The following is a 27,350-nucleotide window of genomic DNA, read 5'->3' as shown; positions in this document are numbered from 1 at the left end:
TGGTATATGAAGTCCAAGAAGAAAGTTTAATAAAGTGTTGCTACAAAGTTGTGGTTCAGACTTAAGCTGATATTTAGTGTAAGGCTCTTAACTACATCCCAATGACAAACTTAAGTCATCTCACTTACAATACACTTAAGCTTTTAAATGAAAAGGACAGGCACCATGTCAGAATTTATAAAGGAGCTGATTATGTTCCTCTGTATTAATTAGGTCTATACTAAAACCAGCACTGAGACTTGTAGCCTTGACTATCATTTGAGAGTGCTTCATTCTTTCTCTATAATAATAATAAAACAATATATTTGCTTTGATGAAATGTTTTCAGTTTCCTTCAGGATTTTTAATTAACTCTATAAAGCAGAAACTGATTCATAGCTGTTTTGGGAAGCACTTTGGGGGCAGTAGTCTTTATGAAGTTAAAAGCCAGAGGATCCTCCTATGCAGTCAGTGGCTCTGTTGTACTCAGAGCTACAGCCTGCACCACAAGTAGGTCTCTAAAGGAATTTTCACCTAACATTTTCATCAAGGGAAATTAGCAAGCCCTGGGGTTTTTTCAGTCTAAAAAATGAAAATCAAAACTCCTTGTTCTGCACTGTTTTCCCCACCAAAAGAAGCAACAACAAACCCGTGACAGTAAGTGAATAACCTTCCCAGATTCCTGCATTTAAAAGAGTGAAAAAACAGTACCATTTTCCACACACCTGCTGTCCCAGCGGCAGCCCCTGCGACGTGACGGCCTCTGTGAGGAGGACAGGGCTGGTGAGGAAGCACCTACCCGGAGCCCTGGTGGTTAGTCCTGTTCAGTTGACCACGTGTGGGAAAGGGAGCGGGAAATCTCTCAGGGAGGATCCCCTGCCTGGGCACCCTCTCCAGTTTGGTAGTGAGAGGCCAGAAAAACCCCTTTTTTGGGGTGTGAGGGTCAAACTCTGCTGCCCTCAGGCCCCCCCGGTGGGGGAGGGGCACTGCCACCCCTCACCTCAGGGCCCTGCGCTGCCTCAGACCGGAGGAACATGGCGGAGGGAGGCCTGTAGGCCTCACCCTGCGGGCGGCAAGGCAGGTCGGCATCTGCCTCAGCTGCCTGCTCCCTGACAGGCCCTCCTGCCCCTCTGCCCCATGGCTGTCCCGGTCTTTTGCAACGTCTGCTTCTGTGAGCCCCACAAGCCCAGCCCGCGGTTCAGCCTCACCAGCTGCGGCCATGTTATCTGTGAGATCTGCCTCCAGAAAGGTAATGGCTGCTGCAGGCACGGGCGGCTCGGCCCTCTGCTCCAGCAGGTCAGGCAGTGCCAGCATGCACACATTTACCGTAACTGTTAGCATTTCTGACTCACTGTGGAAAAAAGAAAGTCCTGAACATTTCTTCTAGTCAGCCTAATGTTTTTGATAAACCTTTTCAATTCTTGCTATTGATTTTCTTTAAAGAGTGAAAAACCACCTATGTCTGCTGCCAGATGAATCTGGCTGGAGCAATGTGGCTTTGAGAACAAGCCTTAGATGCTGATAACTGGAGGCTTTCATAAAAGTTGAATCTGGATGCTCATGATCCATGATTACATTGTAAAACAAATAAGATGGCATTCTGTTCTGTCTAATTTTGGAAAGGGCATGCTTTTTCATTAGTGAAAGAGCAATTTGCAAAACATCAGATTTGTTTAGGGCAGGTTTTGCTAAGAGCCTTAAGACATTTTAAATTTCAGTATTGTTACTGAAACAGTAGAAAATTTTCAGCAGCATTAGGAGGATTGGAGGTGATGTTTTGAAGCTCTTGTGTGTTGTATGCAATTCCTGAGTCATGTTGTGGCACTCTGGCGATGTGCTCAGATGATCTGTGGAAAAGATAGTGGAATAAGGCAGTTGCTTTCAAAAGAAAAAAATAGCAGACAAATATCAATGTTTTTCCTTTGAGGTCATGCTAAATGACCTGGGTTTGGTAAGGGCACACAGAATAAATGATCGATCTGTATTTCAGAATTAAAAACTTTCGACTAAAAGTTTTCATAGGGTTGCTGTTGAGGAGAGAGGATCATAAAATGCAGCCTCTAAATACAACTTGCAGGCTCCTAGAACCTGAACAACAGCTTTCCTTTCTGCTGTTAATATTGTTTGGCAGAAAAAAACCTGAGACGTTATATGTATTTTTTGCTGTGAATTCAATAATAATGATAATATTAAGTTTAAAATGTATTTGCTCTTTAAAGATGTTTATGCACTTAGAATCTGTAGAAAGGAAGCAGCTAGCAAAATTGTCAATTATAAATATTGTAGTCATATGCATTTACTAGAAATATTTGGTAATATGTTTGCAAATAATCAAAGAGACATTTTAAAAAATGATGACGTTTTAAAAAGTGATGTAATGAATTTTTCACCGGAAAAATTCACAAGGTAAAATTACTAATTCTTTGAAGTTAAGGTTTCATACATTTTATCGAGAAAGTCAGACTGCACCCCAATCTAAAAAGTCATATATCTGGTTGACTTTAACTCATTAGTTCACTTAAGCATACATTTAATTAAACCAGGCAAGTAGTCCTATTTAAATCAAAGGAACTAAAAATCACCTGCATTCAGTGATGCTAATGATATTCATAATATCGTTTACATGAATGCTTATTTGCAGGAGTAAGACCTGATGACATTCATACGCATTTTCCCTGTGCAACTGTGTGTGATAGTTATAGAATCAAATTCTTTATTCATGTTTATTTGCATTTCTTGTATAACCTCCAGATTCCTTCCACAAGCTCGAAACAATGGTTTAGGCATCAAATTCTATTAAAAATATATTCATTATCTATTGAGCTTGATGTGTATTTTAAATATGTCTTTACCTTACAGGCAAAAAAGATGAATGTTCGATCTGTAGAACTACTTGTCGTACATTATTTCTTTCAAAACAGGTAAATGAAGCTTTAGTATTGTTGTATTATGCAATCTGTAGTTTGCTTAGCAGCTAAATTATTTGCATTACAAAATATTTCCTTTTCATTTGCCAACTGTGACATGAATATTTACTGACGATAGGTCCATAGCCTTAGATACTTGTGCACTATACAGCTTTTAGTTTTATGGATTTCTTCAAATAAAAGCCTATGGAGACTCTTTAGGTTTTCAGATTCTGCTGGACTGTAAATTACTCCAATCTTTTCAAGAAACGTGACTGGCTACTGTGTAACATCAGTGACTACTTTCAAAATGTGGAAAAATGTTTATTGACTTTGGTATGTGTGGACTGTCATGAATTATTTCATGTAATATGCTGTATCGAAAACCTGCATGACAGCGCATGAATGTTTTCAAGTGTATTGGGTTTATTTACCTGTTTTCTCTTAAGCTTAACTATTTTCCTCATGCCCATGTGATTAAGAGAGGACCTGAAATATTGTTGGGAATTCTTGTTATTCCCTAGAGAATGAATAACTTTTAATTCCCTTACTTGAGAAATCATTAGAAAGATTTAATTTTCCCATTTCTCCCAGGAACCATCTTCTCCTTAGCTGATTTCATAAATGGGTTGAGAAAACACTTAAATTTTCCGAGATTGATGCCTACCTAAGAGACAAGCCTACCTTACAATGATAGAATTAAAATACTAAGAGCATTCAATACAATTAACACATAAAGTCCTGCAAGGCTATAAGGCAGTCATGTATATGAAATAGAGAACAATTCGGGACCTGAAGCAGTGGTGTTGAAGCAGGGCATGATTCCTCTAGATATGTTTAAAACTGAGCTGATGTACATCTAAATACAGAAATCTCTACCTTTACATACTGTATATAAAAAAGTAAAAACCTGTTGCACTATATTTCATATTTGTAAACACAGAATCTTGCAAAACTGAAACAGGGTGAAGAAGGCAATGATACCAAAAATAAAAAATTACAGCAAAACAACAAAATGCAAACATAATACAAAGGAACAATGCACACAGTAATCAAATAAAAAACCTCAAAAGTCCCCCCTAAAACTTCTAAAGGAGGTATCTTAATAAGCTTTCAATACCAGCCTACCCTGGCTGCAAGTTTTGTTATTAATTTCAGTCACAGAATAATTTAGGTTGTCAGGACCTCTGGAGGTCATCTTGTCCAACACCTTACTCAAAACAAAGCTAACTTTGAAGTTAGATCAGTCTTAAATTGCAGCATTTCAACAGAACTTGACAATTTGCTTCAAAAATACTGAAGGAATTTAAAAATGATTGGGATACTAACAAAAATATTAGATGTTTCATTAGAACCTGCCACTGCTCTGGAGGACTGGAAGGAAGCAAATTACCATATTCTTTAAAAAAGACATTAATGATGATTGCTTAACCTTGATTAAGAACAGATAAAATGATTGGAATGATAATTAAAGATGCATATAAAAAAGTCATGGCTCTATAATTCAGGAACCTGAGTGGAAATATACCTGGTAACCTTTATGAGCTTGATGCTATGGAAGAATTCCCAATGAGTCCTAGAAATGTGTTAAAACTGCTCATTAAATTGTATATTGGGGCAATCAACAGCTACACATTAAATATTCTCATCTTTACAGTAATGCATGCTTGTCACCTTTATATCTTCCTTCTATGTCTCACGATCCCCACTTGCTTTTTCCCAGGGGATGGTTAAGTGTTATGATAAATCAGAATCTCTCTGTTCGTTATTTCAGAATATCATGTTAACATCTGCTACTCCTCCATGCAACAGATAAAATATAAACAGTGTTCTACAAACCTTTATTTTAAAGAGTTTTTAAATCAGCAATGAAGCTGGTTGGTTTTTATTTTTCTCAGACCTGCCAGGTTGTTAGACCAAGGTCATTGCTTTGTTAGGACCCTAAATAGGTTTCTAGAGCTTGCCTCCTATGAATACATTTTCAAGATGCCAAATATATTTTTATGAATACATTGATTTTTCTAGATGAAATTTTATTGTCTTTGTATTTTCTTGACTTAAACACCATAGATAGGTTAGACTGTGCTGTCTATCTGCCTTTCTCTTTCTCAGTCTGCCAGTTCACCCTGTGGAAATTTTTGAATGCTTTGGCTAATGTCAACTGAATTAAAAAGAGCAGAGGAAGTTTCAAATGAAATTAATTTCCTCCTGTGACTTCTATGAAAATTAGTAGCTGGGGAAAGCAAGGGAAAGCAATTTAGTTCCCCTGGTGAGAGAAGTGAAAGTACAGCTCATCAATACTCAGAAGTGCATTTGGCAGCCACATGCACAATTCTACAGTAACCAAACAGCGCATGCCATCTTTGCTCAGATGAATTGCTGTACAGGACATTGAAGTAGCTGCTGTCAGAACACGGGGAACAAAAGATACAAGTCTGTTGCAAATCCAGGTTATTAATATAGCTCCTCATGTAAATATTTTTCATACATATGAGACTCAAATCCCTGTTATTATTAAAAATATATAATATAAGCGCACATTGAAAATAGGTTTGGCAAATGCAGCTGTTAATTAGTCTTGGGTATTTGATTTTATGCTAGTATTATACTATTTTTGGAGTAAGTAAAAATATTGTCTCTCTATATGCTTGTGCATTTCCAAATGGAGCAAAGCCTAATTCTTTTTGTTTTCAATGCAGTATTTTTAATTTAAGTGATAGCACTTATCTTTCTGTTTTCTTAGTAGCCTAGAAAACTGTTGCTTCATTCATAGGTGGCCTACTTCTTATTTCTTTCAATAATTCACCTTTCTTTAATTTTTCAATTTCTTTAACTTTTTAAGATTCTTTAGTACTTCTGAGATTAATTTACATTTTGCCTGCAAGTTTCAGTTCTTTTTCACTGGATTTTGAAAAGTGGTTCTTTACATGAAGGATGCCTTTTTTCTGGGACAATCTTCTTTTATCATCTAAACATGTTGGGATTGTTTTTGATTTTTTATTCAACTTTTGGCTAGTCATAAACCTACCTTCCATTATACAATCACAATATATGAAAGACAACCTTCCACTTTATAGTTTACAGGTAGACAGGCTTCTTTTAACTAGATTCCTCATTTTTAAAAGCTGTTTACTGTTACAGTAGAAGGTGACTGAAATGCTATCACTGTTAGTTCTTAGTAATGTAACTATTTTAACTTAGTACTATAACTAGTGTAACTATTTTAGGGTTGTATTTTATTTGTTTTTCTTATGAATAAATTAGGTATAAATGTTTTCTGGATTAAAGTAACACTTAACTAAGTTATCTGTATTGTAGATTTGGATAGATGTCCAAATGTCACTGTCATTCTGAAATTCACTTTGTATTTTGTAGCATTTCTCTCTCACTATACATGATAAATTTATTCCTGAATTACAATGATAGCTTACAGAATCACAGAATCACTAAGGTTGGAAAAGACCTGTAAGATCATCAAGTCCAACCATAAAAAAAAAAACCAAAAAAACCCCCAAAACCAAACAAACAAAAAACCACAAAAAAACAAAACCACCCACAAACCACAAAACACACCACAACCCACACCAAAACAACCCACCCACACCACACAGCACCATGCCCATCAAGCCACATCCCACAATGCCACATCCACACACTTCTTGAATACCTCCAGAGAGGGTGACTCTACCACCTCCCTGGGCAGCCTGTTCCAATGTTTCACTACTCTCTCAGTAAAGAACTTTTTCCTAATATCCAGCCTGAACCTCCCCTGGTGCAACTTGAGGCCATTTCCTCTTGTCCTGTCAATAGTCACTTGGGAGAAGAGACCAACCCCCACCTCTCTGCAACCCCCTTTCAGGTAGTTGTAGAGAGCGATAAGGTCTCCCCTCAGCCTCCTCTTCTGCAGAGTGAACAGCCCCAGTTCCCTCAGCCGCTCCTCATAAGACTTGTGTTCCAGACCCCTCACCAGCTTCGTCGCCCTTCTCTGGACACGCTCCAGCACCTCAATGTCCTTCTTGTAGTGAGGGGCCCAAAACTGAACACAGCATTCGAGGTGCGGCCTCACCAGCTCCGAGTACAGAGGCATGATCACCTCCCTGCTCCTGCTGGCCACACCATTTCTGATACAGGCCAGGATGCTGTTGGCCTCCTTGGCCACCTGGGCACACTGCTGGCTCACACTCAGCTGGCTGTCAACCAGCACCCCCAGGTCCTTTTCCTCCAGGCAGCTTTCCAGCCACTCCTCCCCAAGCCTGTAGCGTTGCATGGGGTTGTGACAGAAGTGCAGGACCTGGCACTTGGCCTTATTAAACCTCATACAACTGGCCTTGGCCCATAGATCCAGCCTGTCCAGATCCCTCTGCAGAGCCTTCCGACCCTCGAGCAGATCAACACTGCTGCCCAGCTTGGCGTCGTCTGCACACTTACTGAGGGAGCACTCAATCCCCTCATCCAGATCATCGATAAATATGTTAAACAAGACCGGCTGCAAAACTGAGCCCTGGGGGACACAACTTGTGACCAGCTGCCGACTGTATTTAACTCCATTCACAACAACCCTTAGGTGTGGAGCACTTACTCAGCATTTTCTAAAAACACAGATGACCATTTGTGAGGCCACATCATGATCTCTGATTAAAAGTCTCAGTCATAAAATACTTGAAAAATTCAACTATCTTTTTAGGGATTTTTTCTTATGCTAGGATAACATTCTGCTGCCCAACAGGCAGGAGAGATGAAGGGATCCCAGTCAGCGTTGGAAGCATTCTGAAAATGGACTTTGGAACAAAACTGATTATAAGATGCATTCATGTGGCTGGGGATCAAAAAGCCCGGAAAGGGACTGCCAGAAACCTGGCTGTTGGTCTGAAGGCAATGCCTCTTCCAGGGGACTACAACATCTTCCTTGAATGTCCTCTGGAAATTGTTATTGTCTTAGTTACAATAAGTATATATGTGTGTAATATATTTAAACAAAAGCACAAAGCCTTCCAGATGGTTAATAAAGACGTTAAGTAAAACTGGGCTTGTTTTCAATTTCTGAATAATCCTACTCTTGAGCTGTTAATTTTTTATTTATATATATCAATCAATTTAAGGAATACTTCACAAAATGCTTTATTTAGTATAGCTTGCAAATAAAAATGCTAACATTGGTATACTTTCTTTTCTTGGTAGACAAATCCTGATATTCAGTCACTGTTCATGGGAGTAGATACGTTATGCAAGAAATATTCAAAAGAAATAACACAGGTGAATCTGCCTTATAACTTTTTAACTCTATAAAATAATCAGCAACTTCTACTGATTTTTATATAAATGGAAAAAATATATGAGTGAATGCTTGAAAATAAATGTATGCCCATTACCATCTTTACTTCCTTAATTCCACAGTTTCAAAGTTCTTAAGAAAGCATAAATTATTCATCATGGTCACTGCTAATGTTTTCAAACTCTCTCTGAGGACCACTAGTCTGATTATTTTAATGATGTTAAATCACTTTCAGTGCCATGCAATGAAAAATTAGATCTGCCAGAACCTTAAAGCTGCCCAGATAGTGTGCCCTAATTACAGCAATAAAAAGTTACACAGTGAAAACCTGAGCTGGCTGAAGCCCTGAGCTGAATGCACTCTCTCTCTTTTTTATTTTTTCTAAAGTTTAATCAAAGTGATCAAGTTAACAAAAATCCCTGATCTCAAAGGCTAGGCTTTATTATAAATAAGGACAATCTAATTCCTACAAAGCAAAACCCCCAAAACAGGTCTGCTTTTTTTAGACAGATGCAATAGAAGATTTCAAGGTAAATTTCCTCCCTGTCTTCTGTAAACTCCAGGCAGGATGCTTTCCTTCAGGCTCAGTTTCCAGTCCAGAATTTTAGTAGCTGTCTGGGTTAAACGAATACATACAAACTCCCATTGCCTCCTCATTTTCTGCATCTCTTCAGCTTGGCTTTGGGACTTATCCTTGTCCTTGACCTTCTTACTGAGCATTTTAGTGGCAGTTTCAACCACTCTAGGTTGAACTGTAGTAGTACATCCTCCCTGAACCTACCTGCAGCCTTCATTGTGTATTCTTAACTCTTTTGGGCTGGTACTTGTTTGGTCTTGTGGTGAGCTTGCTGATCCAGCAGGAAAAATAACCTAAGGAAGATCACCTGGTTTCTTCAGTGGTGGTTATGGATTCATATTTGCTCTTCTCTATTCTTCACAAACTTCTCCAAAGCTGAGCATTGGTCCCTTTCCTCAGCACTGCTCCTCCTAAAATGCATAGGTGACACAAGGTAAACAAAAAGCCTTCCTCCATCCTTCCATACACACTTTTTAACAGCACGTACAATGATAACCAGTTATTCTGCAACCTGAACAAATCCAGGCGGCTATACCACCAATCACACGTGAATACAAACTTCTGTAATGTGTCAAAGAAAGGAAAAATGGACAAGATCTCAAAAGACTAAGGTGGGTTTTCTGTAGCCTGAGATAACTTACGGGAAACATATTGAAGTGTAATTAAGGCACTAAGGAATGTTCAGAACTTCTACCAGTATCAAAAGACATAAGAGCAGCTTGTGCTCTGTTAGGGCAAATGTTTATCTAATCTAATATCCTATCACAACAGCAGGTGCAAAGGAAAGCATACAAGAGCAAGGCTGGCATGTAGTGATACGTCTTCAGAACAGCATCCTAGCTTTCAACAGCTTGTGGCACAAGGATTTCTCAAGCTTGGGCAGGTGCCTTTGCATTCAAAAGCTTTTGGTGGATATTTTCCCCCATGTAATTGTCAAGTTGTTTTCTGAATATTTAGCATCTATCACATACTATGGAAGGGAGGTCCGCAGGTTATACACTGTGTGACGATGATTTCCTTTTTCAGGTTTTAACCTGCTACCTGCTAGTTTTATTTGATACTCTTGAATCCCATTCTAGAGGAAAAAATAACCATTCCCATGTACTCCATCTGTACTAATCATTAGACTGCTAACACATCCCTTCTTCAACTGTCTTTTTTTCAGTCATGAAGACTCATACTTTATGTGGTCATTCTTTTACTGAAACTTTTACATACCTCTGATTAATGTGAACTATTTCCAGACCTACTATGTAATTTCTGAGATGTTAAGCAGACTCAGGATATAGTAGCATACATTTTTTGAAGTGGAATATTGATGTTCCCTATTCTATTCCTTTTTTAACCACTTCTAAGATCTGTTTTGCTTTTTTTGGCTGGTACTGAGCACTGAATTTATATTTTCACGGATTTCTCTTTTGTAGACCCAAAACCTCATTTCTGAGTGGTGGGAGGCAGCTCAGAGACGTTACTTTCTGAGTGGCTGTTTCTTCCATCAGTTCCTCTGAAGACACTTCTGAGCCTTTGATGAGTGTCCACTGGGAACCTCCCAGGCTCTTCTACAGTGAATAAAAAGTAACCATTTCAATTAGATACTCCACTATGGATTTATCTTCTCTGAGTGTTCCTTCTTGGTTGTCTCTATCACTACACATTTTCTGGCCGTTTTCTTAACGTTAGAAGAAAGATTTATTCGTAAGTTATAGCCTATTGTAATTTGTTCCTCAATTCTTGTCTTGCCTACCTTGTATGTTTTTACTTTTAACCTGTCATGGTTTATGATCCTCATCTGGACACAAGAAGTGCTTACACACCACCAGACAGTATGTCTAAAAATTATTTTTTAATTAACAGGATATTTTTACAAGGCAATTTATAATTGCCAGTAAGACATATTACTTTTTATGTTGCCATTAATTTTACGTGTTTGCTTAGCACTAATGAATAAGAAAAACCGCAGCTAAACTGGCTTTCCAATGTCTTTAGCTTGTTATTGAACCTAGTGTTAAAATATAAATTCAGTGAAATTAATCTACCAACTCTAGAGTAGGTCATACTAGATTAAATAAACTTTTTAAGGCTTTCTCTATCAGTGATAATAACTTATAATGTTTTGTTGGAGAGGATTTAAAGAAGATACATTAAATACTTATTAAAATATAGAAAAATTTGAATACTGTGAAGTAGTTTTTCTCCATCACTTTTTTGCTGAGGTTGCATAAATGTAATTAGGTGAAGCTTGATGTAACTGTATCTATTTTTAGATTTCAGAATTTCAAGAAAAACATCGCAAACATTTATTAGCATATCACAGACAAAAGGTAACTCTAATAGTGATTTTCTTATTTTTGTTGCTTATGTTCGCCTTGTTACTTTGGTTTATTTTTAGAAAATATATTCACCTTTTATTGAAATAGAATAATTTATCAGGATTGCCTCATTTCTGTCATTATAAATATCAGTTTTTAATTGTTTAAAATCTGTGAGGACTTTATTAATTATGGTTACTATTATTTCATAAAACAGATTTTAGTTGTAGCGTGACTGAGATTAAATGGAGAGTCAAAGGACAGGGAGAGAAGAAACCAATTCACTGTATGGAGAAGAGAGCAGAAGAGGTGGGGGGAGATTGGTACTCAGATGATAAGCCTAGAGGAAAAGAAGACTAGGGCTGGCAAACTAAAGGAGAAGCTTGAGCAATGGAGAACATGACTAAGGGCTAGTACCCTGAGTTAGGGATAGCTCAATGGGAAGAGGAATAGAATTAATTATTCTGTGGAGAACAGGTACAAAATTTGTGACTATGCCTCTTCCTCTGTAGGTTGGAAAGAAATTTTTTTTTTTAATTTCTCAGCTACTTCTAAATATTGGATAAAATAATAAAACAGTTGGCTGTTGCATTAATTTGTAAGGACATGGCCAAGTATATTACTTAAAGCTACTTGGCAATACTGGTAAATCAACCCATCAGTAGGTGCCCTGTGTATGAAATGGCAGAAGCAAACTCATTTAGCTAGCCAGCTGGCCATTTTGTGTGTGAGGACAGCATTTGATATGATACTCATGGATAGAACAGCTTGGAAAATTAAGTGCTTTGTGGCCCATTCTCCCCTGTTTTCCATGACTGCATTTTGGGATCAGTCCTAGTGTACTGTGGAGTAGGTAGTTCTTTCAAGGTCTTGTCCTTCTGCTTTCAAAGCCAGGCCATGGAGGAATCCTGTTTTTATTCCCCTTTCTAATCTATTGTACTGAGCCTGGATGGTAAAACTGAAACCTGTAGGCAAAGTAAAATAGAGCTTCTAATAGAATTTTGCATAAATAGAAATGTTATCTCCAAAGAATCTGTGCAGAGTTTTGATAGTTTTTGATGGTAAGTTTCTGAGTTATTTACTGTTGACATATTAATTTAACAGTGGTTGTAAGGTGCTAAAGGATGCTGCTTGACCTAAGGAAGGTGTTTAGGTGACAGTACAGAAACAGCTGAAGATTTAGTTGGTTGCTATTTCAAAGACACACTGTTTTCGGTCTTTTTGTTATTGCTTTGTCCATTCTATGTATTTGTTAGTATTTTCAAACTGCTTGTGTTGGATCAGGGTCAGAAGAGGCTGGTTGTCTTAAACACCCTATGTGCAGCTATGGCTAGCACTGGTGAGGCTGTTTTGGTGGAGAAATGGTTTGACAGTGAGGCTGAGGTGAGCAAGGAAGAGAAGAGTTTCCCTATGCAGTGATATATCCGTCTCCTTCCTGTGAGTTTCAGATAGCAATGCTCCCTCTTTCAGGGCTACTGGGAGGGAGTCTGAAGGAGCTGGGGAAGGTTAGATCACAGCTGTCAGAGGCACACAGGATGAGAGAGTGGGAGTAGATGCTCACACTCAGGGTTATAATCTCCGTCTGAGTCTTCCTGCCACTGGCTTTGAGACAAAGGTGAGTTGGAAAAGGAAGGAGCAAGAAAGAATTGCAGTATAAACAGTTTGGCAAATGGCAATGACCCCCGGGGAGGTGGGGAAGCGCAAATCTACACTTTGGCACAAGTGCTTCTTCCTGCTACTCTCCTCTCTGCAGGTCTTGGCCTTTGGGAAAGTGGAGTACTGCATAAGGAAATTCACAACCTGGTTCTCATGCTTGGCTATCTTGTTTGTGGTCCCCTTCCTCATTTCTACTATGTCATCCTTGTCACTGTCAACTAACAGCTCTTATGACCTTGCTAAAAGCTTCTTTGTTGCTGTTTCTGTGAGTTGTACAGACACTAGGGTGCAAATGATGGCATGTGGTGAGGGCACTTGATGTCCATATTCCTGGCAAGTCTAGACCTCGTGTTGTGCTAGGACCTTCTCTCAGGCATTTTGGCCTTAAAATGATCCCATCCTATGGATTAACAGGGTAAAGTACACTGTTTCTGACATCTGTATGGGTCAGTTTCTTAATCAAATCTGGCTCTCATTAGGAAAAAGAAAAAAAAAAGAATACAAAAAATTAGATGCATGTGAATTAGATTTTGTCTTTAATCTGTTTTGCAGAGTTTCACATGTGCAAAAAGAGTATAATATCTCCCACAAACAATATGATTTTATAAAGGTATATCAGGTAATGTTATTAAAGAATTCAAATAATATTGTGGGGAGAAGCATGAAAAGTTAATAAGAAAAATCATAATTTGTCTTCAAATCAAAATATGAATAGTGTGAAGTAATGAAGGACAAGGTCACAAAACGGAAATTAAGGATAAAATATAGATGCAGTATTGAGGCTATTGAGTAAATTTTTACATCCTTCATAAAACATAATGTATGATCATGTAATGAAAGACTGTAAAAAATACACATACTACGGAGCTGACCTAATGTTCTTGACCTTAATGTTCTTCAATTTTGCAAGCTCGTAACATTTTTTAATGGAGATATTTTTGGTTGTATCTATAACATAATAGGAAATACTCTTACATGATCTTATTACAAATAGATACTGCAAAGAACTGAATAAATTTTGAATCTGAAATGAGAAATATGGGAACATGGTATTTGGCATTTTGTACAGTTATTGGTATCTTTTCCAGATAATTCCATATTAAATGCAATGTAACTTTTATATCAGATATGGAAAAGAGGAATAAAAATAAAAGCAAACTATTTTTAAGCACTTTTCATTTATTATTATTTAAGCACATTCGTTTATGCAATATTACCAACACACTTAACAAAAGGTCATCAAACTAAATCTGTAACTGCCAAAAAGAAGCATACTCTTTCAGACTGACTGTTTAATGGATCCATATAACAGCTATAGTCTTGCCCCAATAAATCTGGAATAGCAATAATATCTAAGATTAAAACCAATAGAAAACAGTCTTTCAACACTTTAGAATAGTAGTTGTATGAAAATGAAGTTGTATGTCACACAAATAGATTTTTTTAAAACCTATGATTATCCCACAGACGCTAAAGTTGGAAGAATCTGTCAAGAAAGTAACCCAACAAATGCATCAGATACAATGGTAAGAGGTTTAATGCAGCAAAAGTAAATGGGAAATAGTCTTTGTAATCAGACAACAGTAGTTTAATTGTTAAAACAATAAAAAAGTCATGCTTTGTTTGCCTTTCTCATGTATTGTGTCGTATAAATAAAAGAAGCATATTTTTACAGAAATAAATGAACACTGATTTCTGTCAAGTGCATTTTCTTCACATTAACCAAGCCTGTCAGAAAGGAATCCTTATATTTTTGAATCCCAGTCAGTAATTACTCTAAAAATGAACTTTTAGCAGTATCTAACATATAGATTTTAACTTTTAAAATTTTTATTTGCATTTACATGAACATGTTTGTGTTTTTTCCAATGGGCTTTCCAGAATCAACCTGGAAAGTACTATGATATCTTTCTTAGTATGTAGCCCATTTGCAAAATTACCAGAGTTTTGTAACATGATTCTCATCTTCTGTTTCTAGTAAAAATCAACTTCTTAACTCATCTTAAATTAGTCTTTTTTGCACAAATCATAGAATCATAGAATCGTAGAATGGTTTTAAAGATCATCTAGTTCCAACCCACCAGCCATGGGGAGGGACACCTTCCACGAGACCAGGTTGCTCAAAGCCCCATCCAACCTGGCCTTGAATACTTCCAGAGTTGGGGCATCCACAACTTCTCTGGGCAACCTGTTCCAGTGCCTCCCACCCCCATGGTAAAGAATTTCTTCCTAATATCTAATCTAAATCTACCCTCTTTCAGTTTAAAGCCGTTACCCCTTGTCCTATCACTACACGCCCTTGCAAAAAGTCCCTCTCCAGCTTTCTTGTAGGCCCCCTTCAGGTACTGAAGGGCTGCTCTAAGGTCTCCCTGGAGCCTTCACTTCTCCAGGCTTAACAACCCCAACTCTCTCAGCCTGCCTTCATAGGAGAGGTACTCCAGCCCTCTGATCATCTTTGTGGCCTTCCTCTGGACTTGCTCCAACAGGTCCAGGTCCTTCTTATGTTGGGGGCCCCAGAGCTGGACGCAGTACTCCAGGTGGGGTCTCACAAGAGTGGAGTGGAGGGGGAGAATCACCTCCCTCGACCTGATGGTCACACCTCTTGATGCAGGCCAGGATACAGTTGGCTTTCTGGGCTGCAAGTGCGCACTGACAGCTCATGTTGAGCTTCTTATCAACCAACACCCCCAAGTCCTTCTCCTCAGGGCTGTTCTCAATCCATTCTCTGCCCAGCCTGTATTTGTATGTCAAAGAGATAGCCAAGAGGTCATCATTATCCCCCTGCTCATTGACTGGTGCACCTTAATCTTTTAATCTTACTTATTTCCAGCTTAAAGCCAAAGTTCTTATTGATCCCTAAGTGCACTCTGTGCTATTACTTTAATTTCATTAAATTTTATTTCATTATTTGTTTGAAACTATCACATTTTTTAAATCATTATGTAGTTCTCAATATCAATGTAAATTCTATCTTCAGAAATTTCTGTCTTTGGATTTCACAAACTGCTGGCTATCCCTGAGTCATCAGGGACTATATTAAACAGGATCAGTTGCAAGACTAAACTGAAGGGGACATCACTAATAACATTTCTGCACTCTCTTCATCCTTAGTTGTTGTTGTTTCCCTTTTAACATTATTAACGCAGAAAAAATGTACTATCTTACTACTGTTTAAAAAAATCTGCTTACCAGAACATAAAACAAAACAAAAAAGATATCAGATTGATCTACTGTGATCCACCTATGGTGGAATTATGGTGGAATTATGACATTTTCCATATAACATTTGCTTCTGTGTCTTATTTTATCTTTCCCATTTTCTAAGATTTCAAAAACTACTGGGGAAAAAACCCAACAGGCTTGGTCTGCTTTTCCCTTTTAGTGAATATGGCTATTAAGAGTACTTAGTGTACAGTTACAATGTACTTCTCCCTATAGATCCATCTTCTTGAGACAAGCCCTTCATGAATGCCACTTTATGAATACCAGTGATCAAGGATGCTGGAATTTCCTTAATAAGCCAGATCATGAAGCCAGCAATTTAATTGCAAAATTTTATTGGTCTTTATTCCTTTTCAGTATAGACTTTCTTGTGACTGTGACGTGCACATAATACTCTATTGTGCTCTCTTGTGCTGCTTGGTGTAATATAACTGAAAGAAAAACAGTATAAAGGAAACTACGTATGTGGTGGGTTATCATAGTTTATATATTTTTATCCACTGCCTCCTTTTTCTGCATCTCAAATAAATAGCATCTTGGTTATACCAAATACAGAGTTCTTACTGAATTTCAGATTTTTCAGAGTTCTACCAAGAGAGTGTGACCTAGGGCTTCTCCTTGCATGCCCAGTAGACATATTCCTCAGTTGTACATAGCTGCTGGTGAATAGCATAAATATGACAACATTTCTTTTGATAACCAGATTTTTTAAAGTTCGGAACATGTATACATTGAAATGAAGATTTTTGGCTCAACTGTAGTTAATAGTTGTATTTTAACACCTGTTATTCCATAAAGTACTTTGCCATAATGTTATCCTAAATTGATATTGTTGGGCATGTAATGACTGATACAGACATTATGATATAGAGAAGAAGTAGTTGATAGCTTATCAAATAGATTGTTATTTTGCTTCATGGCAAATCATATTAAAACCAGCTATTGATGGATAAAATGTTTTGATTTTATGCTTTATTGACCAGCCTAGACAAAGGAACTAACCAAACCAGCTTTCAAATTATATCTGTTGTTTCTTCTGTTTCCCCTTTAGTATGAAACCTCCTGATCAAACTACACAACTACCGTTTTCCAGTACAAGTAGAAATCCATTTTCCAGTAAGAAGTGTTGGTTTAAGATACTAACTATGGAATTCATTTAACTGGAAATAGCTATATTCTAATATTAAATTTATTAATTACTTTAGTTCCTTCAAGAAAACAGAATGGTTATTCTTCATGTTCTCTTCATCCTAGTCATCTTTCCACTTCTGAAATGTAGGTACAAATCTGTTCATTTTCAATGAAAACCTTAACAGTGATGACATACTGATATTTTATACACAAAGCCATTTTTTTTTTTGTAGTGAGTTTAAAATAAGTATATTTTCTGGTTTTGTGTTTTGTTTCTGCAAACTGTGTAAGGGGAGGGAGGAGAGAACTGGGGAGGCTCTTATCTATCCAAGTGTACATAATAACTACTTGCATAGATTGCCTTTGTACTCACTGGAAAAAATTCTAAGGCATGATGCATCTTATTCTAAATACTTTCTGGATAGATAGATAGATCGATTAGTTAGCGAGGAACTCTTCCAATTGACTGTAGGGAAAAACTAAATGACTTGTGCAGACACCTATATGTACATTGTAGTTGTCTAAAGCTGGATGGGATGAACTCCAGTAAGGCTCATAAAGTTTTAAATAAATTGAACATAGAACTTGCTCAAGCTAAAAGATTTCTATACCTGTGACTGTATCTTTATTTTTTATAAAAAATAAAATTTCAGAATGCCCTTGTTGTGGAGACAAGTGATGAATATATAAATATGCATATTTATTCTGACTTAAATACAAAAATAACAATGCTAATCATAAAATAACTTTCTCTGTAAATGTCTGAACCAAAGCTCAGAATCAATTAATAGATTTTTCTTACTGCTAGTGGGTTTTGGAACAAGTCCTAAATACTCATATGTGTTATGCGTTATGTATTATGCTTTTCCATTATTAGACAAATTTAACATGTGAATATAACATAATTTTAGTCATTATAATGAATGTGTTATTTTTATTACAATGTCATACTTATTTTGACCTTTGTTGTAAGAATGGAATCAATGGAGATTGATCCTGTACCTTCACCAATGAGGAAAGTAAGTGGGGTTTTTGTATGTTTATATATATATTCTTTTGATTTTCCTACTCTGTTAATACTGAAAAAAATAGGATTTCCCTCCCCTTCATAACAATTCTTACATACATGATGATTTCAGCTATGCTTGATGCTTAGTAGAAGTCAGATGCTCCCCAAAAAGCAACCAAAAAGAAATAAATCACGGCATTAATTTCTGGAATTATATTTTCCACATGCCATATACAGGCTTTTAAACTTCTGATGCTAAATTAAATGGCAAATTCTTGAAATCTCAGTATGTTTATATTATAAAAATGTTGTAACTGCTTCCAAAATAAATGTTGCTAATGCATGAAACTGAGAGTTGCAATTAAATTTAAGTTCTAATATATTAAGGAATGGAAATATATGTAACATTTCCACCTTCACTAGACCTCATGTAGATATCTGCAATGCAGATCTATGCTAGCATCTCAGGGTTTCCTTTATAACCTATGGATTGGTTATATCCATAGATAGAGCTATATCCATAGATATAACCTATGGATTAGTATGTGTGATTCATCTCATTCTAAAGGAAACTTATTGGTCTCATTCCTGTTTCTCTTCCTTGATCATAAAAGGGAATTTCAGGGGATCAGGCTGGATGTAAATGCTGTCATTGCAGATGTCTGAAGTTACAAGAGGTGAATCACTGGACACTCTTAACTTCACATCACACTGATCTTCAAAACACTCCTGAAATTTCATTTATGACTGATAAATGTTTTTTTTAAGCCACAAATCAAGCCAGTCATTATCACGTACCTTTCACAAACAATTTTGTTTGCTGCTTGACCAGGTGATCTTGTTCTGTATGCTCAGGGGCATCAGCGTGTCTATAGTATCTTCACATGGCAAGAAAAAGCTAGGTGTAGAAGTCAATTGTCTGAAAACAGTGTTAGAACATGATGTTTGAGTAGGGAATTGCAAGCTTTGAATGACATCTCTAAGATGAGAAAGAAGGCAGGAGCTTTTCACTGTGTTAGTATTCCGATTATGAGAGGTAACATCCAGGAAAAGATGCTAGCTTAAGAATGGAATGTCAGCACAGAAAATGATGTGAGTGTCTGATATTTTTCTTATCTGAATGTGACAGAGAGGACTTCTTGGGGTAAAACTAAAATACATGTACTCCCCCCGCCCCGTAGATGTCTAAAAAATAGTAACTGAATTCTGAGGTTTTGCATTTTAGTGCTATGAACAAAACTGGCAGTGGAGAGCGCCAGAAATGTGCAGGCTTTATAGTCCTCAAAAATGTAACACTATTACTTAAAATACCTTGATAATTAACGTACTTATTACACTGTAACTAATACATTGCCATTCATTTAGCCTGAGACACCGACTGGTCCAACAAGATTATCATTAATAACTCCACCTCAAGATGGACGTATGGGTGAGTAAAAATAAAGTTTGCAACTGGATAACATTTGTATTATGTTAAGAGGTTTAATAAATTAAAATCCATACATTAGCAATTTACTAAGCAAACTTGAATTGTGTTGAGGTGGAAGGAACTTATCATGTAGACATCAATCCAGCAGATGGGAAATGGTTAAAACCGAAGAATGAGATAAGTCTTCCTAGTGCTGAGCTACTCTGTTCTGTGAAAAATTACTTGTAAGCAAAATGATTTTTGCCAAGCAATCATAGTCAACAGTTGCAAAGAAAATACTGTAATGGTGTGTATGGTTGAACAGACAGGCATACTTGCGATATATGTTGTTGACCCTCTACTAACCTTCATAATTATATTTGTTTATAGTTACCAGAGATTAACATTGTCCATAATGTCGTGTTAAAAATGACATGAGAAAAAGGAGGGAAACTAAATAAAAGTTACAGAAGTATTTAATAACAAAGGCAAGGTAATTAAGTTGAGATCAAGAATTTCTTCAGAAAGGTGATTTTTTTTTTTTCCCCCCACCATTTCACTGTAAAAGGGTATAAGAGATTTTACCCGCCTGTACTTCCTTTCATTCCTGGGCTGTTGCAGAGCTTGGGTAACACTTTGATGTAAATAAGGCATGAGTGACAACCTACTGAAATTAGTGCAGTCTCCTTGAGTACTGTTTATTTATGAGCAGTTTCCCAGAATTCCTAATGCCCTGCAGGTCTACCATTCATATGTCCCTCCCATTCTTGGTTTTACATTCAGCATGTTTCTGTAACGGTCCATTCTCAGGCAGTCTTTCACCTGACTTCAGCAGTTAATAGAATCCATCTCCAGCCACATAAGGAGCTTTTAGGACTCCTGTGTTTTTACATGGTGTAAATGTCCCAAAACAAAGACAAATGCAATTTCAATGCAATTGTAATGAAGGAGCAAAAATTGCTTTTTCTATGTTATGTCTGATTTATATGTCCAGATCCATCCCAAATGCATGCTTGCCTATAAATTTATGGGTAACAAGATAGCAAGAATCGAGGTTAACTGTTTTTTTATTGTGTCTAAATATAAATAGATATTTAATTAGATAGTAAAATTATATGTAGAACAGTTATGTGTTCAGCACATTTCAGAATCAACCCATGAAGTTTTGCAGTGGACAAAACTGGATGAATCAAAGTGTACTTGCAAAAGTATGGGCAAATAGAAACAAGTTTCCTTCTCAGAGATGGACGGGGCAAAAAAGAATAGCTGAAGAACTGGAGCACCTCATCAGAGCTATCTTGATAGTGTAATAATAGTCTAATAAATGTCTAATAGTCTAATAAATGAGAAAAGGTGAAAGAAACCAACATATATGTTTAAATTGAAAAAGATTTGCAGGAATGGTGCAATGTTTTTGTGGCAGCTAAGCTTGATGTAGGATTAATCTATTGAGACTAAAGACAATTTTTCACCTTTACCCTCTGTTGGAGTACTGCTGAGGACTTTTGATAGCTTTCACTTTTGCTGGATCTTCTTCCAGCAAGAGGTACTGGAAGACAACTCATGCCTCAGCAAATGTCTTGTCTGTGCTAAATTGTAAAACCATATTATTAATTTTTAGGGCTATTTTAATTCTTTCTCAAGTGACATGGTCACTTTTTTTGGCAGCCAATTCCTTATCTTTCTTTGTCTATTATAGTTGTGCACTATTTTTAGTTCTTGAATAAACCGATCATGAATTTGTTCCAAATAATGCAATTAAAGTACTAATCTTTGTTTCTAAAGTTATGTCTTTAGTAAAATGGGTAACTTATGTATGTCCTGTTTTCAAAAATTTGATTCTTACAGGTAGTGTATCCTACAGAAGTTCTCAGTCATCTGGAATAACGTCAAGTCAAAATAGTAGAGCAGGATCTACAAGGTAATTAAGTACCTTTTCAAGATGTTACCGTCTCCTATGAGAGACTGAAATTTCTTGTCTGGCCTGTATTAATCTGTACGTTTAAAGGTCATATTCTATATCTGAAGAAATGTTATTTTGCAGGCTAGCTATCACCCATATGAATGTGCTTGCTACTGTTGCAAGGTTTTATTTTGAAATCACTTTCTTCAAAAAAGTGCAGAGATCATTTGAGTCCCTGTAGGTGTGGACATCTACAGTCCGCGGTACTTTTATACAAAGGGTAGTAATTTTATAGTAAGAAAGTGAACAACGTGTCTGCTTTATAATCCTTCTAAAAATCAGAGATGACACCACAACATCTACACAAGACCTATTCCCTGAATAACCTGAACATCTTCATGCAGGGTGTGACAGGTGTTTCAGGTTTTTCATCTAAATATTGAAAATGTCTCAAACGGTGAGAATTATTAATATCAAGAAAAAACTTTAAATGGTTCCAGAAAAAGTAAACTCTTGTTCTCTATAATCATTAAGCCAAATATATCTTCCTTGCACAAATGTAAAATTTATATAACAAATTATTTCTTTTTTTCCATCTTTGATTCTCACAGCATTTGTTTTGCCCTTCTGCTTTTTAAAATATGTAAAAATCCTAAAGAAGTGAAAATCTGGTAAGGAATATGTAGAACACAATAATTTATAGCATTTTCTATTAAAATATTAATGCTTTTAATTGAAGTGGTTTTGAAATCTTTTGTACTATGAAAGTAGCCTCAAATTATATCCATGAATTAATTTCATTAACAGATCCACACCTATAAGACTACCACATAGTGGATGTTCACTTACACCATCATCTGGATCACAAAGTAGTAGAAGGGGGTCATGGGCTACTTCTGATTTCAGAACCCCTCAGTTGTGTCCATTTACGTCACCTTCCCCACAGTCATCTGTAACAAGACATCCAATCACCATCTCTGGACTTCTGCAAAGACAACATTTAGGCAAGTATATTTTATAAAATAACAACACTTAACGCCTCCTGAAAAATTTTCAGCATGACATATGCTTATTACTTATTTACTGGAGAACAGTAAATAAGAAACTAATTAAGCAACACAAAAATGATATTTCAAAATTGGAAGTAGGCTATCAGCAAAATATGAAAAATGTTGATGTTTATGATCAGTATTTTACCTTACTCTTCTATGCAATAGAATATATGCTGTGAAAATGTATTCTTGCTTCACCTCAGAATGATATTTTAACAGAGAATTAAATCTGATAATGTCCGTAATCGTTTTCTAGGAAAAAAAACAGTTCTAAATAATGCAAAGCATATAGTAATTTGACAAAAACTAATCTTGCAACAAATCTCAACTAAGGAGTAGAGAAAAGAAAAACATGAGTGGAGGAAGTGCAGTGAACTCAGTGGGAGTCATTGCAAGACTGAGATAGTCAACAGGAGTCCTTTAATAAAGCAGAATAGCTGAGTTGACACAAGGGAAAGAAGGAAAAAAAAAGTGTATAATGAAAAGAATGAATGGGAGACAGTTCCTGTATGACTGAATAGCATGTTGTAGAAAGTGGGTGATAGTTGACATCTCACTATGTCCAGCAGAGAAAAAACAAATATAAAAGGAGACTGCAGTAGTCTGAGAGTAAGAAGTGAAGTATTAGTCACTTGGTTATTAGGAACTAGGGAATATTAATTGAAATGAGCAAATGAGTGAACTCATTCTTAAAAGGAACAATGGATAGGGAATGAGCAGATGATGAGACAGAGAAGAGGAAGGAAGATGTGTTAAGGAAATAGGAAAAAAGGTGAGGATATTAAAAGGGTTGGGAGTAGAAAAGGAGCCTGGAACAGTGCATGAGACAGAACAAAGGCTATAGAAGAAGCATATTAAAGAGCTTATGAAGAATGGAGATAAGAATGCAGAATATTAGTGTAAAAGAGGAAGCAGAATGGACCAAAGGAAAAAGATGAGAGGACAGTAAAGGCTATTTTTCCTGCAAAGCAAGAAGAGCAGAAAAGAGATGCTCTGGATAGTTACAACAAACAGACCAATCAAAAAAGCAAAGAATAAGGAAATGATGGGAAGAAAATTAAAGAAGACAAAAGCATTTTCTAGTCTTTTATGTTTTATAAATATTATTATTTATTTCATTGTACTTCTCTGTCACATTCTCTGTATCTTCACAGTTTGGGAGGAAAGCCTAAGATGATAATGATGATCATTTGTTGCTGGCAATTTTTCCCATATTCTGTATGATATTAACTTTATTTCTTTTATAAGTACCTATTATCCCATCACAGACTAATCTTCCCAATCACTTGATTTTTTCAATCCTAGTACTGTTCTCTCATTTGCTAAATTTTCTGTCTTAACTTCACATTTCTTACAGATCTAGCTGTCAAGACACCCACATAAATGTCCAGAGTGACAGTAAAAAGGGAGATAGTCCAGGGTATTATTTGTTGAGTGCAGCATAAAACCAGCAAAAGTAGCTGCATAGACACTAGTCCAAGAGGGGTGTAGGTAGGAATTGCACTGGGGCAGATTAATTCATAAAATCATAGAATCATAGAATCATGGAATCATAGAATCATGGAATCATAGAACAGCCCAGGTTGGAAGGCACCTTGAAAGATCATCTGGTCCAACCTTTTGTGGGAAAGGGAGCCTAGATGAAATTGTCTAGCACCCTGACAAAATAGGTTTCACATCTTGGAAACATAATTCTTCCTATTGCAGAGTTTCCATCAGAAATGAAATCTTCGTTATTTACATTAAAAGGATAATTTGGCTCTAAAGCATTTTTCAGTTCATATTAATAAATGTGACCTTTCTATTTGAGGAGTAACACAGCTGAAGCAGTTTTGAATTCATGAAACGTCATGAAACTAGAATAAAGATATTTTAAGAAATTCACTCGTACTCAAGTTATGAATGCTTATAGCTTATGAAGCTTACATCATAATTGTTTTTCTTGTGGAGTATCTGGACAGTGATACAGCATGTGAAATAATGCATGAACCTGATAAAATCTGTAAATAATGTAGTAGAAATCAAAGTTTTAAAAAAAGCAGCTATGTTGAACTTAAGTATTAATCATCTTTGAGCTATATGTTTGCAACTTAATTGCAGTTCATAACAATGCTTTGGACATTCACTTGTGTAGCTGAAATTGGAATATCGCAAAAATGCTTTTACAGAAAGAGAAACCTAATTCTTTTATATATATAGAAAGGAGCATATTTAGATTCATTAAAAGAGCTATATAAAAGTTCTCATCAAAATGCATGGGTTTTATTTTTAATTTTTGGTAGTTTTCACTTACTCTCTTCCTTGAATAAGTTCACAAAATAATTTACATGAATAAAGTTTTCCTTTTGTCTTACTATATTTTTTCCTATTTGTACTTGTATTCTTATTCTAGGATAGACTAATTTTGGAGGACATTCAACAGAGAGATAAGCAAACATCTGTGAATTGTTTTGGTCAATAAGCATCTGGAGAAGCCCTACATGGTCTTTGGATAGCAAAGTATTTGTCATTTCTATAAAATGTCAAATTGGCATAAAACAGCTAACCGTTCAGTATGAATAATGTATTTAAAACATCACTGATCTTGCTGATTAACATCTACAGTAGTTTTAAAGAGGTGTACAAAACCCTCTTCCTGTTTTTAGAGATTTTGGCCTAAAATATATTGTATAAATAAACAGCCTTTATTAACTAAGTGTTAAGACAAAACATGGTTATATAGTCAACAAGCATTTCTTGCTGTGAATGCATTGAGCTGCAGCAGAACTCTATTTTTAAATAGTTGCACCTGTACAGTTTTAGAGATGAGCCGCAGTCCTAAAATAATTTTAATTTATGGATTTTTGATTCCAGAATTCCAAATTTTGTTTCTTACTCAATAGATCACTTTTTGTTTGCACTGTTGAAAGGGGTAAAGTTTGAGGGATATTACATTCTAGCAGGCTCTGCTGAGCTCATAATACAGTAGCTATTCCACACTCCAAGAAGTTTGCCATTTGATTTAGGTAGCAATAATTTCTTCCCAAAATGGAATGAAATGGGGGAACTGGGATGAAGAGGCAAAAGCTAGTGGAGACCACCTTTACTCTCACACAGGAATAGCAGCTGGAGAGTTTGAATGAAGGGTGGCAGAATGCAACCTTTTTCTTTTGAGAATAACTCTGAAGTTGAAATTCCCATCATTACTATGTATGTCTGGCAAAATTTTGGTATGACTGATTCATCAAATATGAACCTTTGTTTTGTTTTGGCCCTAACTTTACCTGGACTATTTTAAAATTAATAAAACTGAAAGCTGTTTTTTTGAGATAAAGTCCCTTGAGTAAACGATAAATTTCTTTTGGGTTGAAATGTTTTGCTTGACCTAAAAGAAAAGTTAGAACAGAAAAGAGAGTATGAAGGAGGTTTTTTGTGATGCTGAGAGAAAGTGTTAATTCACCCAGAAAACAGAAGAGTGAATGATTGTTCTATCTCTGAATTTGATTTCATTGGTCTTACTTCATCTCCCTAGCTAGCTACTGTGATGAGTTTTAACTGGCAAATGTGCCCCTTGAATGAGAGTAAAATAGATGGAGAAACACCTCTTTTGTGAACATCTCTGGCACAGGGGCTTCCATAACAAATTTTAAGCTTCACATTTCCCTTATTTCAATGTAAAACTGCTTTTACTTTTTTACCATGGGAAAGTTTGTGTGTTTTCTCCTCTCCAATATTCCTGTACTTACAATTTTAGATGGGTTTTCTAAGCAAATTTCCTTACAAGCATCTTCCATTTGAAAGATATAGTTTTACAATACCACAGACGTATGAAAGTAAGGGAGTGTGGTGTAACTTTTTAAAATTCCTACTCTCCTTTAGTTCCAGATGAGCTAGAATGAAAAATGAAGCTAGTAAAACATGATTGCCAGCTTCCACATTAATTGTGCCACAATGGTTTTCTGGTTGTTTGGATCACAAGATGGTATTCTTTATAATTTCTATTTTATCACACTGCAGAGTCATCATCCAAGTCTGCAAAGTCATACTATAGCTTTTATAATTATTGAAAGTTGCATTCTACAATCAGGTGAAATATCTGAGTTTTATTAGTTGTGGTGCTCCCTGCCCGCCCGCCTTCCCCCCACCCCCTGCCCCATCAGTTGCACAGTTGTAAATGAAGACAGAATTTGCAGTTGATAAAGCTGCAAAGTTGTGTCTATAAATGGGACTTGTCTGAAGGTTCCCTGGAAGGAATCATATAGGAAGGAGTCATACATGCTAGTTCTACAGAACTAACAATAATAAAAAATGCACCCTGTCATTCAAAGGTGTGAACAAGTATACCCAGAGAGCTGAATGATTTCTGTATCGCTGCTCACCACAGAGGTTTCCACATAAATTCGGTAACGATCTTCATGGCTCTGGTAATCTTCACCAGTTCTCCTTTTCTGTGGTAAAAACCTGACAGAGGCAGAGCGTGCTTTGTGGCTGTAGGTTGAGAAGAGAACTTGGAATATCACATCAATAAAAAAAGAAGTATAGTATAAAAAAGGCTATTTATATAATTTCACTTCTGCTTTGAACTACTTAGTAGTATCTAGTAGTATCTTCTACTTAACAGGTACTACCTAATCTATTTCAGCCACAGTCCAATCCTGAAGGAAAAAAGGTGCTCATCTTCGGAAATGTTACAGCTTTGAAATGCATTTTGAAGGGAAAACAGAATGTAATTTGGGTAAAAAAAAAAAAGGCACAGGAGCAATACATGCTCAGTAGAAATACCTTTGAATGACACCCTCTTGCTTCCCAGTTCAGACAAAATGAAAATTTTGAAAACACAAGTTAATGAACTGACTATAATGTGAAATTTTCAAAGCGTACATTTATGTGGCTCTCATAGCATGCAGAATAATTTCTAGAAAAAAATAATTAGAAAAAAAAAGCCAT

The 27,350-nt window shown here is 36.3% G+C and overlaps 1 protein-coding gene across 1 annotated transcript; it reads left to right on the top strand.

The window, feature by feature from the left end:
• The first annotated feature begins 1,116 nt into the window (after window positions 1–1,116).
• On the top strand, window positions 1,117–24,821 carry RNF212 (ring finger protein 212). Its single transcript, XM_059818249.1, has 12 exons — window positions 1,117–1,228; window positions 2,839–2,900; window positions 8,064–8,138; window positions 10,999–11,055; window positions 14,167–14,225; window positions 16,973–17,037; window positions 17,127–17,196; window positions 18,026–18,071; window positions 19,427–19,490; window positions 21,318–21,390; window positions 22,180–22,376; window positions 24,817–24,821. Exons 1-12 carry the CDS (start codon window positions 1,117–1,119, stop codon window positions 24,819–24,821), a joined length of 885 nt encoding a protein of 294 aa, XP_059674232.1.
• Window positions 24,822–27,350: the final 2,529 nt, after the last annotated feature.

Source organism: Gavia stellata, chromosome 5 (genome assembly GCF_030936135.1).
Source record: "Gavia stellata isolate bGavSte3 chromosome 5, bGavSte3.hap2, whole genome shotgun sequence".
Taxonomy (NCBI): Eukaryota; Metazoa; Chordata; class Aves; order Gaviiformes; family Gaviidae; genus Gavia; species Gavia stellata.
This window is presented reverse-complemented; position numbering and strand designations above follow the sequence as displayed.

Coding starts and splice junctions, on each gene's coding strand:
- RNF212 (XM_059818249.1), top strand. CDS start 1,117: ATGGCTGTCCCGGTCTTTTGCAACGTCTGCTTCTGTGAGCCCCACAAG. Junction 11,056..14,166: donor TAGCATATCACAGACAAAAG/GTAACTCTAATA, acceptor ATTATCCCACAG/ACGCTAAAGTTGGAAGAATC. Junction 17,038..17,126: donor AAGTAGAAATCCATTTTCCA/GTAAGAAGTGTT, acceptor TAATTACTTTAG/TTCCTTCAAGAAAACAGAAT.